The sequence below is a fragment of the Carassius gibelio genome, chromosome A21 (assembly GCF_023724105.1).
Source record: "Carassius gibelio isolate Cgi1373 ecotype wild population from Czech Republic chromosome A21, carGib1.2-hapl.c, whole genome shotgun sequence".
NCBI classification, from domain to species: domain Eukaryota; kingdom Metazoa; phylum Chordata; class Actinopteri; order Cypriniformes; family Cyprinidae; genus Carassius; species Carassius gibelio.
In genome coordinates, this window is record NC_068391.1 from 15,585,071 (window position 1) to 15,602,384 (window position 17,314).

A 17,314-nucleotide genomic window follows, 5' to 3' on the forward strand; every position below is an offset into this window, starting at 1 on the left:
AATCAAAAGTCTTTTATTTCACGAAACACAAGGGTAATCCAACACAGGAGTTATGAATGGCACATTTACTGATAAAGTAGACCTGACAAACACAACCTGAACAGACTAGGACTTAAGTAAACAGGGAAATTAAAATAATTAACTAAACACAGCTGGAAACACAGGTGTATGAAATGACTAATCAAACTAATAAACAAAATGAGGATAGGAACATGACCATATAAGGGAACAGAAACAGAGGCAAAACATGATACAGACAGTACATGATCATGACATCCCGCCCCCTCACCGGAAGGTGCGTCCTCGCACCGTAGCAACAACAGAGGGGGGCGTGGGTGGGAACCTGGGAGGAGGTTCCAGAGGAAGACTGACACCCAGGAGGGGGCTAGCAGATATATACCTAGTGGGGTTAGCCCTTAGCCTAGCTCGTGTGCCTCCACGCTTGCCGCGATTCTGCCCCCTCTCACACCGCCGGCATCACCATTTTGTGTGGGTAGCGTCAGTAGGCAAGGCCATGGTCTCGGGTTCAGATTGAGCAACAGACAGAGGCCTCGTAGCTTCTCAGTAGTCACCAGCAAAAGGTGATGTTTGTACACTCTGCCAATTTCCAGAAGGCTCTGTCGATCATAGATGTGTTTCCGAGTGTTTATCTGATGATTTTGCAATAAGATGAGACTGTTCGAAGATTAGGGAACGAGATTAACAGACAAAAAAACTCAGTTTTTCAGGTACTGGAGTAGCCGCTGCATCCGACCACACCGCCATCTTGGTTCATTAATCAAACTAATTTACAAAACAAGGACAGGAACATGACCATATAAGGGAACAGAAATGGAGGCAAAACATGACACAGGCAGTCCATGATCCTGGCAGCATGTTAATGTGTGTGTCTTTTGGGTTATGTTCCATGTCGTTCTCAAGAAAAAAGAAATGTTTGAAACTTTGAGACTTTAACTGAAGAAGTAATGCCATTTGTAAGATGTTAAAGGTCCTGTTCTTCGTGATCCCATGTTATAAACTTTAGTTAGTGTGCAATGTTGTTGTTAGATTAAAATTAATATCTGTAAAATTCTAAAGCTCAAAGTTCAATGCCAAGCGAGATATTTTATTTAACAAAATTCGCCTACAAAAACGACCCATTTGGACTACATCCCTCTAGTTCCTGCAGTAATGATGTCACTAAAACAGTTTTTTGACTAACCTCCACCCACATGAATACACAAAAAGGGGGGCGTGGTTTTGTTGCGCTCCGACGGAGAAGAGGAAGAGTTGCGTTTGTGTTTGTTGACATGTGTGGTCGAAACGCTGTTATTTTCATCTTGGAGTCCAATCATCTTTGTTTGGGCTTCCCAGGGTCACTGTACTTGGAGATTAATGGTTACAATTTATGTTTAACTCGGTTCCCGAAAATTATAATCCACATGTAAAACTATGTGCAGCACATTTTGCTGAGGACAACTTGCTGAGGACAGCTTCTTCAATCTCAATAAGTTTAATGCTGGATTCGCACAAAAATTATTCCTGAAAGATGGAACAGTTCCCTCTTTAACTTAGTACACAAAGGGCAACGCTGTTAAGCTTCGTTAACTAGATGTTAGGGCTGTGCAAAAAAAATAAATGAAAGAAATTTTCATGCGCATCTCGTCAGTAAAAACGCTCCTATGATTATAAGTACATCTCCAGCACATGCTCCTGCCCACTTGCTTCTCAAAACTAGCCCAATCGCGTTTCCAGGAGGGCCGCGTGTGCTCAGCTGCTGTCGAATCACAACACAGGAACCGCTGGCACAATCACAACTCGTTATGTATTTCTGAAGGAGGGACTTTATAAAACAAGAAAGTCAACAGCCCGTTTTTATGACAGTGTAAACAGCGGTATACAGATATTGTTGGCAATTAAAGTGTTAGATTTGCTTCAGGCAAACAATTAGTCACAAATGAATTAGTGAACTGCAAACTAAACCCTGGGAAATACATGAGTTAGAAAATAATTTTCTAATTTATAATAATTTTCGACCGGGCAGTTCTACATGAACGAGTACCTGGGCCGTGCAATGTCCACATTGGTGGTCCAGGAGCATCATCACTGACTGTGTCTAGCCGACATTAGAGAACAGGATAAGATACAGTTTTTGAATGCTCCTGTGTCCCATACCAGCCTCTTCGGCAACGCCATCAAGAGCTTCGCCCAGAGGTTCTCGGCCGCACAGAAGCAGACTGAGGCATTTTTTGCACATCCTGCGCTGGAAGAAACCTGCAGCTTCCATTCTGGTTGCAGCCACTCAGCCTTCTCATTGCCGAGGGCGCCCCACCGCGGCCGCCCCCGCTCCTGTGCAGCAGCATTCCACCAGGCAGCATTGTTGAGCTGGTCACAAGCAGGATGCCCAGCCCGCCTAAGCCCCCACTAAGCCTGGTGGCAAGCGCAAGTGCAGTAGACCCTGAGGCGGCCAATCCAGAGGGCCGGGTGGAGAATTCTTTGTTAAATTTTGTTTGTGTTCCACTGCTGGCCCAGTAGCCTAGCAGTACCCAAAACTTCAATAAAAGAGTGTTTTCCTCAGTCTCTGGATCTCAAGGGGAGGAGAGTTGTAAACTGTGCACCTTCCTGCCCATTTGCATGTCGCAACTCACCTGCCACCTCCTCCTGTGGAGTCAGAAGCATCTGAGGTCCCTTCGCGCCATCCAGGCAGCCGATGAGCTGTCTCAAGCAGGACTTCCGGGAGACTGGAGACTCCAACCCCTGGTGGTTCAGCTGATTTGGAGTCAGTTTGGTGTTACTCGAGTAAACCTGTTTGCATCTCCAGAAACCACCCACTGGCAGTGATTATAACTCCTTAACCATGGCAACGCTCTGTAAAGACACACTGGCACACAGATGCACAAATATGTGTTCCCCCCAGCCTGAAACTGTGCAAGGTCAGGAAGAACGAGGAGCATGAGTTCCGGGAACCATGTCCTGTTGGGCCAGTATGGAGCCAGTAACAAGACCTGGTTTTCGGAACTCATGCTCCTGTTGAAAGCCCCTCCCTGGCCAATTCCTCTGAGGAATTATTTGCTCTCTCAGAGATGGGCCACCAACGTCCAGACCTCTGGAAACTCCATCCGTGGTCCCTGGATGGGATGCAGAAGATCTAAGTGACCCACCCCAGGAGGGAGCTCTCACTATTGCTTCAATACACGCTCCATCCACAAGACAGGCCTATGCACTGAAATGGAACCTATTCGTCGAATGGTGTTCCTCCCACCAGGAGGACCCCTGGAGATGCTCGATCAGAGGCGTGCTTTCCATCTTGCAGCAAGGGTTGGAGCGTAGGCTGTCCCATTCCACCCTTAAAGTGTGTGTTGCTGCTATTTCAGCCCGTCACGACCACATAGAGGGGAAGCCATGGAGAAGCCATGGGGAAGCATGATCTGGTCATCAGGTTTATTAGGGGGACCAGAAGGTTAAATCCTCCTAGGCCTCCCTCCCTACCCTCTTGAGATTTGACATTGATGCTAAGAACACTACAAGTTTCCCCCTTTCGAACCCTTGCAGTCAGTCAAGTTGAAGTTTCTCTCTATGAAAACCCTACTCCTGAGCGCACTGGCCTCGATAAAGAAGGTGGGGGACCTGCAAGCATTTTCGGTCGATGAATCATGCCTTCAGTTTGGGCCTGCTTATTCCAGTGCAACACTGAGACCCCAGCCCAGCTACGTGTCCAAGGTTTCTACCACTTCCTTCAGGGACCAGGTGGTGAACCTGCAAGTGCTGCCCCTGGAGGAGGCAGACCAAGCCCTAGCTTTTCTCTGTCCTGTACGTGCACTGGAACTACTTGTATTTATACTACTTAAATCATATGCTGATGGTCCACTCTGCAACAAACATGTGAACAAACAATTGGCCAGATTTATTGCATATCTAGATTTATATTGTTTTATTGACAGATTGTACAGGTTCGAGAAGCAATGGGCTTCTTCACACAGCCTGTGCATGTGCAATAGGGCTTTTGAAGAGTTTTTTCACAAAAAATGGAAGGCACGCAGTCGTCTGCTCAGAGCCTCCGCGCACACTCTCCGAATGTGATTTTTACATCATGCTACCGTTGTTAACATTAATAATTTGAGAATAAAATATAACAATAATCATTTGCATGGTTTGATGTGATATGAGCTAACCGATCTTAAGATTAAATCACCATTGGCAGCGCAATTTATTGTAATGCTTTTTTCCTCATTTGTTTAGAACAAACATGGTAGACTTGTTACTTACATGTTCAGAAAATACATCACCTTTGCACTGTGAATCTCCGATAAAGCGGAGTCCAGCCGTGGACAAAGAGGAGTCCAGCCTGAGGTCATCATATGTGGTTTCTGCCGGCCGCGTGCCGTTCTCCAGCCCGCGGGCCACCACTCACTCAGCCTGCTGCCCGTTCCTCACTCTAGGTCTTGGGCCATTCCTCACTCTAGGCCGCCGTCCGTTCCTCAGTTCCAACTTTGCAAGGACAGTCTGACGCTTCTGACTCACAGCCTGTAAGTATGTTTTTTATATTTAAAGTATATGCCACTGATGATTAAAATGCAAGTTTTGAGCAGTGTAGAGTAGCGCTTGTTGTTTGTCATTTCTTCAGACATGATTTTATATTTACGAAGCGCAATACACTACACGTAAAAAGACAGTATAAGTCATTAAATCAGTAATTATGTCCCCACTGGATGCAACAAATAGTTTATAATGTTTTGTTGTTTTTTTTTTGTCTTGTCGCACCTGTTAAGGGACGTATCATTTCGGTCACATGCTTGAGGTATTCAATGTTTGCAAGTTACTGTCTAAACTGTTCTATCAGATTTTGCCATGCTGTTAAACATACCTGTACAACATTTTTCTGTTGTCAGCAATGAACATGCATCGGCTGTCTTAACGGTTGCATTGCGAATGAAAGGCAAGCTTAAGAAAACAGAGGGATAAATAATAAATGTGCCATAACAAAAGGATGCCATGCTCTGATGTCACCCCAGATGTTTAGAGAGGAAAGCCAGCCAGACAAGCTCTCATGAATAAGAGACCCAGACAAGGAAACCGCCGTTAGACAGTCAGCTCAAGCACTGAGCAATACACAACAAAATGAACCAAATGGCCTGTGCTGCAGCTAGAGGAATCAGGGAAGCTCTCTCTTGCACAGCAGCTATTTTCTTCAGTTCAGTCAAGCGGGCTGACATTATTCAGGGCATGCTGACTGCATCCTCTGTACCCTGATGGTATTGATTTCTGGAGACAGAAAACACGACTGCTTTACTTCACAAAAAAGAAAGAAGTGTAACATAGACAATAATGCTCTAAGACCAAAGCATCTGGGATGGAATTCAGAAAGGTCGGTGGATTTATTGAAATAGGCTGACATTTATAAAGTAATATATGTTTCACTATGAAGGTCTAGCCTTTTTAGAAGGCATCATTTACACCATGACTGTTTGACTTATGAGAGCGAATTTGTTTCTCAAGCAGGAAATGAGAAAAAGGCCCATCCATGAGAGGCTCATCTCATCTATCTATCTATCTATCTATCTATCTATCTATCTATCTATCTATCTATCTATCTATCTATCTATCTATCTATCTATCTATCTATCTATCTATCTATCTATCTATCTATCTATCTATCTATCTATCATTTGAAAGCATTTTTTATTTCATTAAAGCACCTGTCCTCTGTTTTGGCTAAACACATTAATAGATTGTTTCCCCAACTCGGTTCATTCATTCATTTAGTACATAAAATCCTTTTGACTGAGAACTATTTTTGCTGAAGATTATGTTCTGCTAACTCTATCTGTTTCAGCTATCTGTTTTCATATGAGCAGGAAATAAATGTTCACTCTGCAAAAACAGTTGATAGGCCTATGTGTTGATAGTTTGTGCCAAACACTAAGGACTTGAGGACCCAGTCTATTTGTTCTGTGAAGATGCAAATATTACAGTTCATTGAGGTTTTGAAAGAGAATGCATATTTTTTTTAATTTTTTTTTCATATATATATATATCCTGGAATGTTTTGATGTGACATGCTTTTAGTGGGCTGTGTTAACATTTGCTTCTCCGTCACAATGGGCCTCTTTGTCAAACAGGACGTGTTTGAGGCCTGAAAAGAGAAGATTGAAGTAAAGGGAGATTTTCATGCATTTTTCCAAAACGTTTCACTGTATCTGACGGCATGCAAAAAAAATTATATGTTACCATGGTAACCCCTCCCACAACATATGACCTTGCCACTCACTCAGATTTTAGCACCTGCTAAAAAGCAATATTCACTTTAACGTCCAAGGTGTCTGAGCAAACGGGGGAAATTTTGCTGGAATTTTGGCCTTATTTTTTGTTTGTTTTTTTAAGTAGGCCTTTGGGGAAACTTTTTTTTCCTAGAATGCCTTCTGGCTGTTCAGTTAGACTCTATCTCAAATTTACACCTTGGAAGATTTTTCACTTTGGAGTAGACACACAACAGAAGAGAGGCAGAGCAGCTGCGCATGACTTTTAAACACATAAAAATAGCCAGGGAGCTTCTGTTATATGGAGCAGGTTTGGTGCAGTTTTTGCGAGTGATGTTATTAGATGACGGTGGGACATTCTGTTCTTACTCACAGCTTACGAGAGCTGGCCCCAGTTACCATCCATTACTATTTGTCAGGTATGCACTTTGTAGGTATGTGTCTTTGTGCAGGACAAGACTCCATCCCCAACTGCTCCTATTTAAATCTGTGTGTGCCCTCTATTCTGTTCTCCCTCATTAACTATTGTGTTGTGCAATCATATTATGTTATAATACAATTGCTTATTAGGTTGATCTTGCAAAATTCTCCTCCAGCCTGCCGAGTAGTTGGATGCAAAGCACATTCAGCATAATGTTTTTAGCTGCTTATGAAATCATTATTAAATATTAGTGGTTTCCTGCTTTGCATCGCTGTAATGTAATAGTGAGTCATTATTTTGAAGTCATTAATTGCTGTGGTTTTATGCAGTGCACAGATTTATGGATCTTCCTCATTCACAAACAAGGTTGTCCTTTTAATGTTTACCTCATTAATGCGTAATTGTTCCCTTATTAATTCATATGTAAATTAACTGAATTCATATATCTAAGCTGATAGACTCATAACTGATTAAAAAAAAATTACTATGAGATAAATTAAAATATGACACAACACATTGGACTCTATAAATGTTTATTGTGATCTTAAAAAAGGCTTTTGAAATCAGTTGAAATTAAATAACCAAATAAACAGTGTCTATATATGTATTTCTTTACAAATATATAAATAATCATATAAATATAATTTATTCGTTTAGTTTACTTGTGTTCATTAATTAAACGTTTATATTTGAAAAAAAAATCTAATTAAATATATAATTTTATGTATGTATTCTTTTTCAATATTAACATTTACTGCATTTTAGTTTATTAGCAAATGACAGTGAAATAGTATTGTTTAATAGTATTATTTAGTTTGATATAAAATATGGAAAAATAAAAAAAATAATACTAATAATTAAAACATTTCTGTAGATAATTTGTTTGTGTGTGTGTGAGCTGAATCTGCTGTTTGATTTACTGTTTTTGCCTAGACTATAAATTTAATTCAGAATACATTTCTATTTTACAAGCGCCGACCAACAGCAAAAGACACCAGAGGGGTTATACATTGATCAAACAAAAGCTGAAAACCATGTCGTTTGTCGTTTGTCTGCGTCTGTTGTTGGAGTGTGAATTGGCTTTTTATTCCACTGTAACATCATTTACATTCATTCCTTTCACGGCCTTTCTGAATGCAGATGTCTAGGACAATACAGAGCTTAAATTAATTTACACACTCAAATGAAGACTCGCTAGAATGAAGATTAGGTTGTCATTAAGTAATTTAGCAAAGCCAATTCTTAGTCTGAGTCATCCATCTCTTTAAGGAGTCTGTGATGTCTTGCAGCAAACACATTCTTTTTTTAATTTTTTTTTTGAGCATTAATAATTGTATTCTCTTACAGGAAGCTTCACATTGGCTGATCTGGGCATATGTGTGCCTCCTCCGTCATCCGCTGTATATTGTTCTGATATAAGCCTCCTTCAGGACAGATACATTCTGAACGCTGGATCCGATACCGACTCAGACCCTGAGGGGGTCATGACCCCGGAGCGTGTTGTCCAGCTGTCGAGCAGACAGCCCCTGAAGTCCTGCCGCAGCTCTCGCCTGTCCAGCCCTGACCACTCTGTACTCACTCTCACTGACTCTGAAAATGAACACAAGACTGAAGAAGAATCAGGTAGGAAAGAGAGAATAACACTTTGGTTCGGAGGAATGAAACAAATGAAGAGACAAATGAAAAGACACTGATGATTGGAGATGTATCATTAGTTCCAACAGCGAATGCCGGTGTAATGAGACATCTAAATGAAATGTTCTCATTTCCCCAGAGACCTTCAGCCTTTTTTGGTGTGAAACTGAGCATACTGTATCATTGAATAAGGACTATTTATATGATTCCCAGCCTTAGGTGTCAATATTTGTAAAGCCATGGCATTTTCTGAAGACTGCATTTACTGCTCTGGCGAGATCAAAGCAATTTACAAACCAAAGCAGAATTATCTCAATACCTGCAAACTCAAGTGGTGTTTCGCTTTGATATAACGAGATTTTATTGCAACAAGCCGGCTCGTCTAACTTGCCAATGTCAAGTACTGTGTTATGCATTTATCTAGTTATTATGTCATATTTAGAAGGTGCTCTATGCTGACTGTTGAAGCGTCACAGTTGTAGTTTCTTCCTTTCATAAAACAAGCACCAGACATAAGCTTGTAAATTCAGAGATATCTGCATGGATAGTGAAGCTACATTCGTACTTTGTTGTGTGTGTTTGTGTATGTACGTATGTATGTATGTATGTATGTGTGTGTGTGTGTGTGTGTGTGTGTGTAAAGAGATTTATGAATACTGCTGTTTACTGTTCAATAGTTTGGGGTCAGTAAGATAAAAAAAAAAAGTAATTAATCATTTTATTCAGCAAGGATGCATTATACTCATAAAAATGGACTGTAAATACATTTACAATGTTTCAAAACTAAATAAATGCTGTTATTCTGAACTGTCTAGTCATCTGAGAATCCTGAAAAAGATGCATCATAATTTATGCAAAACTTGAAAAATTGATCATAATACAAAATGTTTTGTCATACATGAGCTAATTAACCTATTAGCAATTGGTTCAGTTTACTAGTGATCAGCTCTTGATCTAGAGTGTTGAATACACGCAGTCATCGTTCAAATCCAGCCCAGCTATGCTGATCCATTCTTGGACATCAAGGCCACCACATGCATTAATGAAAGCAGGTTGTGCAAGGGAAAGGCACAATGCACGATTTATGATACCTGCAGCGACATGCAATAAGCACCAGGTGCGTCTCATCACGCACTCCCAGCAGTGTTCCTGTAAAATCAACTGGCAAAATTAAAATAACACCAAATGTTGCAATTTAGACAATAATAGTGAATTTGTCAACCAATAAAATTTATTAACAATATTATCCTCAACAGCATGGAGCACTAAGATTGTTGTTTTGTGTTTTTGAAAGAAGATTCTTATTTTCATCAAGGCTGCATTTATTTTATAAAAAATGCTGTCGAAAAAATTTAATATTGTGAAATATTTGTATAATTTTAAATAATTGTTAAATAACATTTTATTTTCACATATATTAAAATTGTATCTATTCCTGACCTCCTACGGGGCAGGAAAAAGATTTTCTATTAATTTTGTTTTTAGATTACATCAAAAATTAGACCAAAAAGCATTTACAATGCACAACCATTTTAAACTGTGAAAATTACAAGAAATGGTATTTGAGAACCAAATCAGCATATTGAAAGGATTTTTTAATTGTCATGTGATATTGAAGACTGGAGTAATGGCTGCTGAAAACTCTTTTTCACATTACATTTTGCAGCGACTAGTTAGTTATCCTGGTTATTCATTAATTAGATCACACCTGTTTGCATTTGGTTCAGTTGGTTGTCTTGTATATTTTTTGATTTATATACCATTTTTGTGGAAAGTGCCAATGTGCTGCTACACCCCTAAGGACTTTTCATAGGATATTTGGTGTGTCTTTAAAGGGAGGGACTTTGAGGCTTTTTGTTTGGAAATGGTGGTTGATGACACTGCCACTGAAAACCTCTGGAGACAGCAGCAAAAGACTCAAGCCTTGCAGACATTAAAAACAGTAAAAGCAATATTTCTGCAGCAGTGCTTCATTTGACAAGATCAACTCCTCCATCGCTTTTGCCCTTTCTTTCAAGTGAGTGTAAGCATATGAACATTCTGGACAGTTTCCAGAACAGAAAACATTTTTGAGAGCATAACAGTTATTTATGCAATTGAAATAGGGAGTTTAAAAAATCTGGATGAATTTGTGCTGGTTAAAGAGTGGATATCACTGAAACATTAGCCTGGTGAAGTCTGAGAAAAAAAGAAAGAAAGAATGAATCACCACATTCACATTTTCCCACTCAACTGAACTTCTTTTACTCCCATAATTAAATCTTTTCTCTATGGTCTGTACCCACTGAGATAGCTGCTTCTATAAATAATCTTCATTCATACATGACCATCTTCAACGAGGATGCATTAAACTGCTCAAAAGGGACAGCTAAGACATTAATAATGTTACACAATTAGCAAATAAATGCTGTTATTGTTACCTAGAATGTTCCTGTGGCTCAGTGGTAGAGCATTGTGTTATCAGTGCAAAAGGTTGTGGGTTCAATTCCTAGGGAACACATGTACTTCTATTCACGAGTTCATGCTTACATATAATTAGCTGAGGTATGGTATACGTATTTGGCATGCTGTCTAGGGAAGGACTCCGAGCTCGGGAATGACCTAGAGTACCCCCACCCCTTCCCCGTCTAATTATAAACTCGAAGTGAGGAGATGGGGTGGAGGAGGGATGCTGATTAACCGTCAATGGATAGAGGTAAGTCAGTGATATTTATACTGTGGGATTGATTACTAGATTGTGGTCCACCTGTGTTGATTGGGCTAAGTATCTGACGCACTCCTCCCGAACCTTGTTAACGAGAACATCATAAAAAATAAATTATAAAAAAAAAATGTATATATAGCATGAATGCACTGTAAACAGCTTTTGATTAAAAGCGTCTTCTAAATGCATAAATGTAAATGTAACTTTCTGTTCATCAAAGAATCCTGGTTTCCACAAAAAATAATGAGCAGCAAAACTGATAAACATTGACAACAATTAGAAATGTCTCTTGAGCACCAAATCAGCATATTACAGAATTGTTTCTCAAGGATCCTGTGACACTGAAGACTGGAGTAATGATGAAAATTCATATTTAATTAAAATAAAAATACCAAAATTTGAATAACATTTCACAGTTTTACTATTTACTGTTTTTCTGATTATATATATGCAGCTATAGAGAGCTCTTCTTTCAAAAACTATAAAAAGTCTAACTGACCCCAATCTTTTTGCATCTTGCCTTCCACAAAGAATGAATCACCATAAACACGATTTCCCACTCAGTCTAACTTCTTTTGCTGCCTTAATTACATCTTTTCTCTACTGTTTGCACTCACTGAAATGACTGCTTTTATGAATAATCTTCATCCATACATGAGCATCTGCTTTGTGTCCAGCTGTGTTTGTAATTAGCACACAAGTAGCAAAATGATGTTTTCGTAGCCACCTGCCGTCTCACATTCTTGGTGTCAGAGGTTCTTAACACCTGAGTCACAGCATCCATTAAAAAAAAAAGTAGTTTAGTTTGATGCACTTGGCCTCGGTGGGCGGCATCGGTGGCCGTTTTGACACTGTAAAAGACATCCACCGTAGTGAGCTGGGAGCAGCGTGATGTTCACAGAAGAATCGGTTGCATTGTTTCCACTGCTGCTCTGAGCCACAGTCGTCAAACACCCTTGTGGTAGCCCACTGATCTTTGCTTTTCTCTTTCTTTTCCATTCTGAACTTCCCTTTCAGAGCCACAGGCAGAAATTGAATCCCTCTGTCCTAAACTCCACCCTTTCTTCCACCTACTGAGACTGAAGTCTACGTCTGTGTGGGTTTCTTTAATGCATGAACCTTTAAGAAAAAAAAAATCCATTTGTGTGTATACTCAGGACTCTGACCACAAATAGATTTTTACCATGGGAGCTAATTAAAAGGGATAGTCACAGAAGTGAGTCCTGAGGCACTGTGTTCAGCCACTGTGCACATGAAGAGCGTGGCATGGTGATATAATAAAAACGGCACCTTCAGGCAACACTTAAACTCATTAACACTCACTTTTGTTGGCATTCACGGTCAACTTTCAGCGTCAAAGAAACGCCCATCCGACATTCCCGGGCTCCCTTTCCCAAGTCTCTTTGCTCAGATTTTCCCTTCTTCTGTTGTTCGCTGAGCCTTGGTTACTTTTGCAGACAGTGGGTTCATGTCCGCGGCGGATTACAGCTAAATGATTAGAGGATGGGTGCTCATTAAAATGCCACAGTTTGCTCGTGGTGATGTTCGCACTCTTTTAAGTTGTTGTGGTGTCTCACAGTTGTCTCACAGTTGTACTGAGGCCATTAACAAGTCTAAGGACACAAACTTCATCACTAGGGAGTCATTGTGCATGTTATGAGAACTTGTAGCAAAATCAACTGTGAAATGTGATAACAAAGTTTGGCCAAGATGATTGCGTAATATGAGTATGCAGATTAACCTACTGATGCATGAATTATTAAGTCACAAAGGCAAAAAAAAGTGTTTCTGTTTACTTTAAAACAAGTATATAATCATTCACACTCTTATTTGTTTGTACTATATTACTCTAATGCTCTCTATTGCATTATTTGGCAACACTTTATCTTACATGTACTTATTATATTAATAACAGAAGATAATGCATAATAACACGTACCTAACCCTAAATCAAACCTAAGCAGGGCCGTAGCTGGGGTTTGCGGGGCACCGGTGCAGGTTGTACCAATGGGCCCTGTTTGAAATCGTTTCACTTATATGTTAATTTTATTTATTTATTTGTGCTTATTGCACAATGTTGAAGTTGTTTCATGTTTGTAGGTGTCCAAGGAACAGAAAACAAATAATTAAATGTAAAATAGCACTGCATAATTAACAGTCAAACCTTGAATAATCACAGTTTATTTGCTCTAGTTTATAAAATGGTAATAAAATATGATAAGAAATCAGAGTTGAACTGTCAGAACAAATTCATCTTGATAATATCAGATAACTTAGATATGAAAGATATGTAATGGATAACAATCAAACCAAACTTCAGACAACTGTTAGTATGGCAATATTTACACAACTATCAATACTTTGTTGAACAATTACCAAGCAACGATTTTTTCTGTTCAGTCTGTGGTGTGAAAAGGTTGCATTAGCAATAAAAAAAAAAAAAAAAAAAAAAAAAATGCAAAACATGAGGTCAGTGTCTGATTAATTTTTGGTCCAATTTTTTTCTCTATCATTTTCACTAGTTGTCCACTGTATTAATTTATGTTGGGGGGTATAATATGTCACAGTTCGCTTTATTTTGCTATACTCACTTACCTAAATTAATTATAGTATCCTGCACCTACTATTAAAACTTATAAATAAGGTGTATGAATAAAATAAATAAGGTGTTATAGATAAAACTTTATCTTTTTTATATTAAATAAGGTGCGGTCACTTTAAGAGACAATGAATGCATCCAATATAATACACATCCGATTTTTTTCTCAACTGTTTACTTTCACAAAGGGGGGGTGAAATGCTCGTTTTCACTCATAATCCTGTTAATCTTGAGTACCTATAGAGTAGTACTGCATCCTTCATAACTCCAAAAAGTCTTTATTTTTATTATATTCATAAGAGAAAGATAGTCTGTACCGATTTTTCCCGGAAAAAACACGACCGGCTGGAGGCGTGAAGTGTGGGCGGAGCAAAAGAATCACGAGCGCCAGCAGGCTTTTGCGTTGAGAGCGTTTGGAAGCTGTGACATTAGCGTGAAGAAAAAACCATGCAAAACAAACCATGGCTAACGGTCAGATTCAGCGTATGATCCAGAATCAGATCCAGAGGCTGAAATTTAACAAGAGCAGCATCAGCAATGACGTCTCTATGTGGTATGTACTGAAACTGTATATATTTGCTTAGCGGTTTTGGAAAATGACTAAGTTCCACTTTGTCACCTTTTTTTTTTTTTTTTTTTTAAAGCTGTACATGTGGAAAGTGCAGTTTGATGACAACATCGCATGTTGTTTACTTGATGTGCTTACGCCCAGATAGCTAAGTTAACAACACAGAGATATTTGAAGAAGTTTTACTCACCGCATGCGGTTCCAACACACGATCGTGACTCTTTTTCGTTGGGACTGCATTATCCTTAAGAAATAAACGATGTGCAAATCCGGCATCAAACTGGGCCTTGTTTGTAAAACAAGCATCTTTGAAATGCAGGGAACAAACACAAACACTTGCACAACTTCGTTGATGCTCTGTAAAAATAAACTCCATCCACTAGTCCCTTAATGCTGTTTTTTTTTTTTTTTTTTTTTTGGTAATCTGTGGAGGGTTGTCTTGCCCTGGCAACTAAAAACACACTTCTTTTGTGACATTTCGCAATGCTCTCGCTCTGATCAGTGAATGTCTGTTGTGCTCTCAGTGCTGTGCTATACGGGAGCGCGTGCTCTTCCGGCAGACGTGCCCTTAGGACCCATATAAGGAAATTCCGAAACTGGTGACAAACCAGAAGGAGTATTTTTGGAACAGAAATACTCCTCCAAATGTACAACTTAATTTTTGAAACTTTGTCCATGTTTAGCATGGGAATCCAACTCTTTAACAGTGTAAAAAAACTCAGTATGCATGAAATAGCATTTCACCCCCCCTTTAAGGCATAATCAACTGTCTGTTAGACACGGCTCTGAGACTGTGAGATGCATGCGCACCGAACACAGCGCGCGAGTAACCAGTTCAGCTTTTCCACGTCTTGGGTTTGAATGATTTAAACTCTTTTGAATGTTTAAATTGGAAAGTGGCCAGGCTTAAAAACATAAGAAAATGATAAGCTTTCGTGACGACATGCAGCAGTGGCCTGTCAACTGTCCTGATCGTCAATAGCCGCATTTCCACTGTCGGGCCAGTGCGAGCCAGCGCTTAAAGCGGGCCGGGCGGGGCTCATAGCCCTGGGCCAGTAGCACCGAGGCCAGAATAGCGCAGGGTTTCCACAGGGGAGCTTGAAGCACCGCTGCACGTCACTAAAACATGCCCTTTACACACCTCTCAGAACAACGTCAAAATTTCATGGTGATGCAAAATTTGTTCATAAAATTACTCTAAAGATTATTTTGTTTTTATATGTTGTTGAAAGTGGTTTGTGACTTCCGGATCAGAGAGCTTTTTGGTCATTGGATCAGAGTGCTCTCAGTCACTGCCTGATTCCCTGCCTGTTGTAGCCTCTAAAATTGATAATGCTCAACACAATTAGTTTGTAGTGCTATCAGTGCTTTGTAAAGCCTTTTTACCATGCCAATAAAGCTACTAAAATCTATATTTGTTAGTCACTAATTGCGATGGAGATTTTTCAATAAGGAGGAAGATACAGAACTCGACCACAAGATTTCTATGGTCACACTGAGCCAATATTTATTCTGATGACTTCTGATATAGCTATATGGGTAACAAAATACTTTCTCTGTGTCCAGATTTGACTGCAATACAAATAACTGACACTTCAAATCAACATTTAAATGTCAACATTTACTAGAATGAGCAATCCAATGCAATGTACTTTTTGTCTTACGTTCTCACTCTGCAGCAAATAGTTTAGATTAGGAATGTAACAATAAATAAATCTCAAGGTACGATAATACCTTGTTATACAGTCCACAGAATGCAATATATATAAAAAAAGACAAATGCAGACTTGGAAAAAAAATGCCGTATTGTGGATTAAACTATGATCGAACAAAACAATGAAGTACAAATTATCCATGTCATATCCAATCCTCTTTTTTTATTCTCTAGTCATAACTGTTGCTTAGAGGTATGAGGTATAGTATGAAATTGGTGAAATGACCTAAAACTCCCTTTTATAAAATAGTTGCACCAGCTGGACCTTGGCAAAGGTAACGTTTTATAACACTGGTTCCTTTATTTTTTTATTTTTGTCCCAGCTGGATTTTGAAGTGGCTCTTTGTGTCAGTTGTATTACTTGATGTTTATTTCACTGCAGTCTGGCAGTGTCTGCATATCGTTTTTTTGTCTGCCTGTCACCATTTCTCCTTTCTCCTTCCTTTTTTTAAAGATTTCGAGACTATTTGCTATCGCAATACCACAATAGTTTATATGTATTTATATCTAGAGCTGCATAGATATAAATACATAATACATATGTAATTGTGTAATACATACACAAGGAAAAAAGCACCAGGCCCAGATTGTGTTACACCAGCCTGTCTGAAATCCTGTGCTGACCAGCTGGCCCCATCTTCACACAGATCTTCAACAGATCGCTGGAACTGTGCGTCCCTTCATGCTTCAAACGCTCCACCATCATCCCCATCCCAAAGAAATCCAAAAATACAGGATTAAATGACTACAGGCCTGTGGCTCTATCGTCTGTAGTCATTTGAAAAACTGGTGCTGGCCCACCTGAAAGACATCACTGGACCCTTGCTAGATCCTCTTCAGTTTCCCTACAGAGCAAACAGGTCTGTGGACGATGCAGTAAACATTGGACTGCATTATGTTCTACAACACCTAGACAGACCGGGGACTTATGTGAGAATCCTGTTTGTGGAATTCAGCTCGGCCTTTAACACGATCATCCCAAACCTCCTCCTGCCCAAACTAACTCAGCTCTCTGTTCCCACCTCCATCTGTCAGTGGATCAACAGCTTCCTGACAGACAGGCAGCAGCTAGTGAGGCTGGGAAAATACACATCCAGCACCCATACATTTAGCACCGGAGCTCCCCAGGGCTGTGTTCTCTCCCCACTGCTCTTCTCCCTGTACACTAACGATTGCACATCCAAGGACCCTTCTGTCAAGCTCCTGAAGTTTGCAGATGACACCACACTCATCGGCCTCATTCAGGACAGTGACGAGTCTGCTTATAGACAGGAGGTTAAAGAGCTGGCTGTCTGTTGCACTCTCAACAACCTGGAGCTTAATACGCTCAAAACATTGGAGATGATCGTGGACTTCAGGAGAAACCCCCCTGCACTCCCCCCACTCACCATCATGGACAGCACTATGACTGCAGTGGAGTCATTCAGGTTCCTGGGA

General features: G+C 39.9%; 1 protein-coding gene across 1 annotated transcript in view; it reads left to right on the forward strand.

The window, feature by feature from the left end:
• LOC127941641 (teneurin-2-like) overlaps positions 1-17,314 on the forward strand; it is a 260,234-nt gene that overhangs the window by 11,011 nt on the left and 231,909 nt on the right. Inside the window, exons 2-3 of the mRNA XM_052536944.1 lie at positions 3,720-3,726; positions 8,009-8,280. Of these exons, the coding sequence (XP_052392904.1) occupies positions 3,720-3,726; positions 8,009-8,280 (279 nt within the window). The remainder of the gene's footprint in view (positions 1-3,719; positions 3,727-8,008; positions 8,281-17,314) is intronic.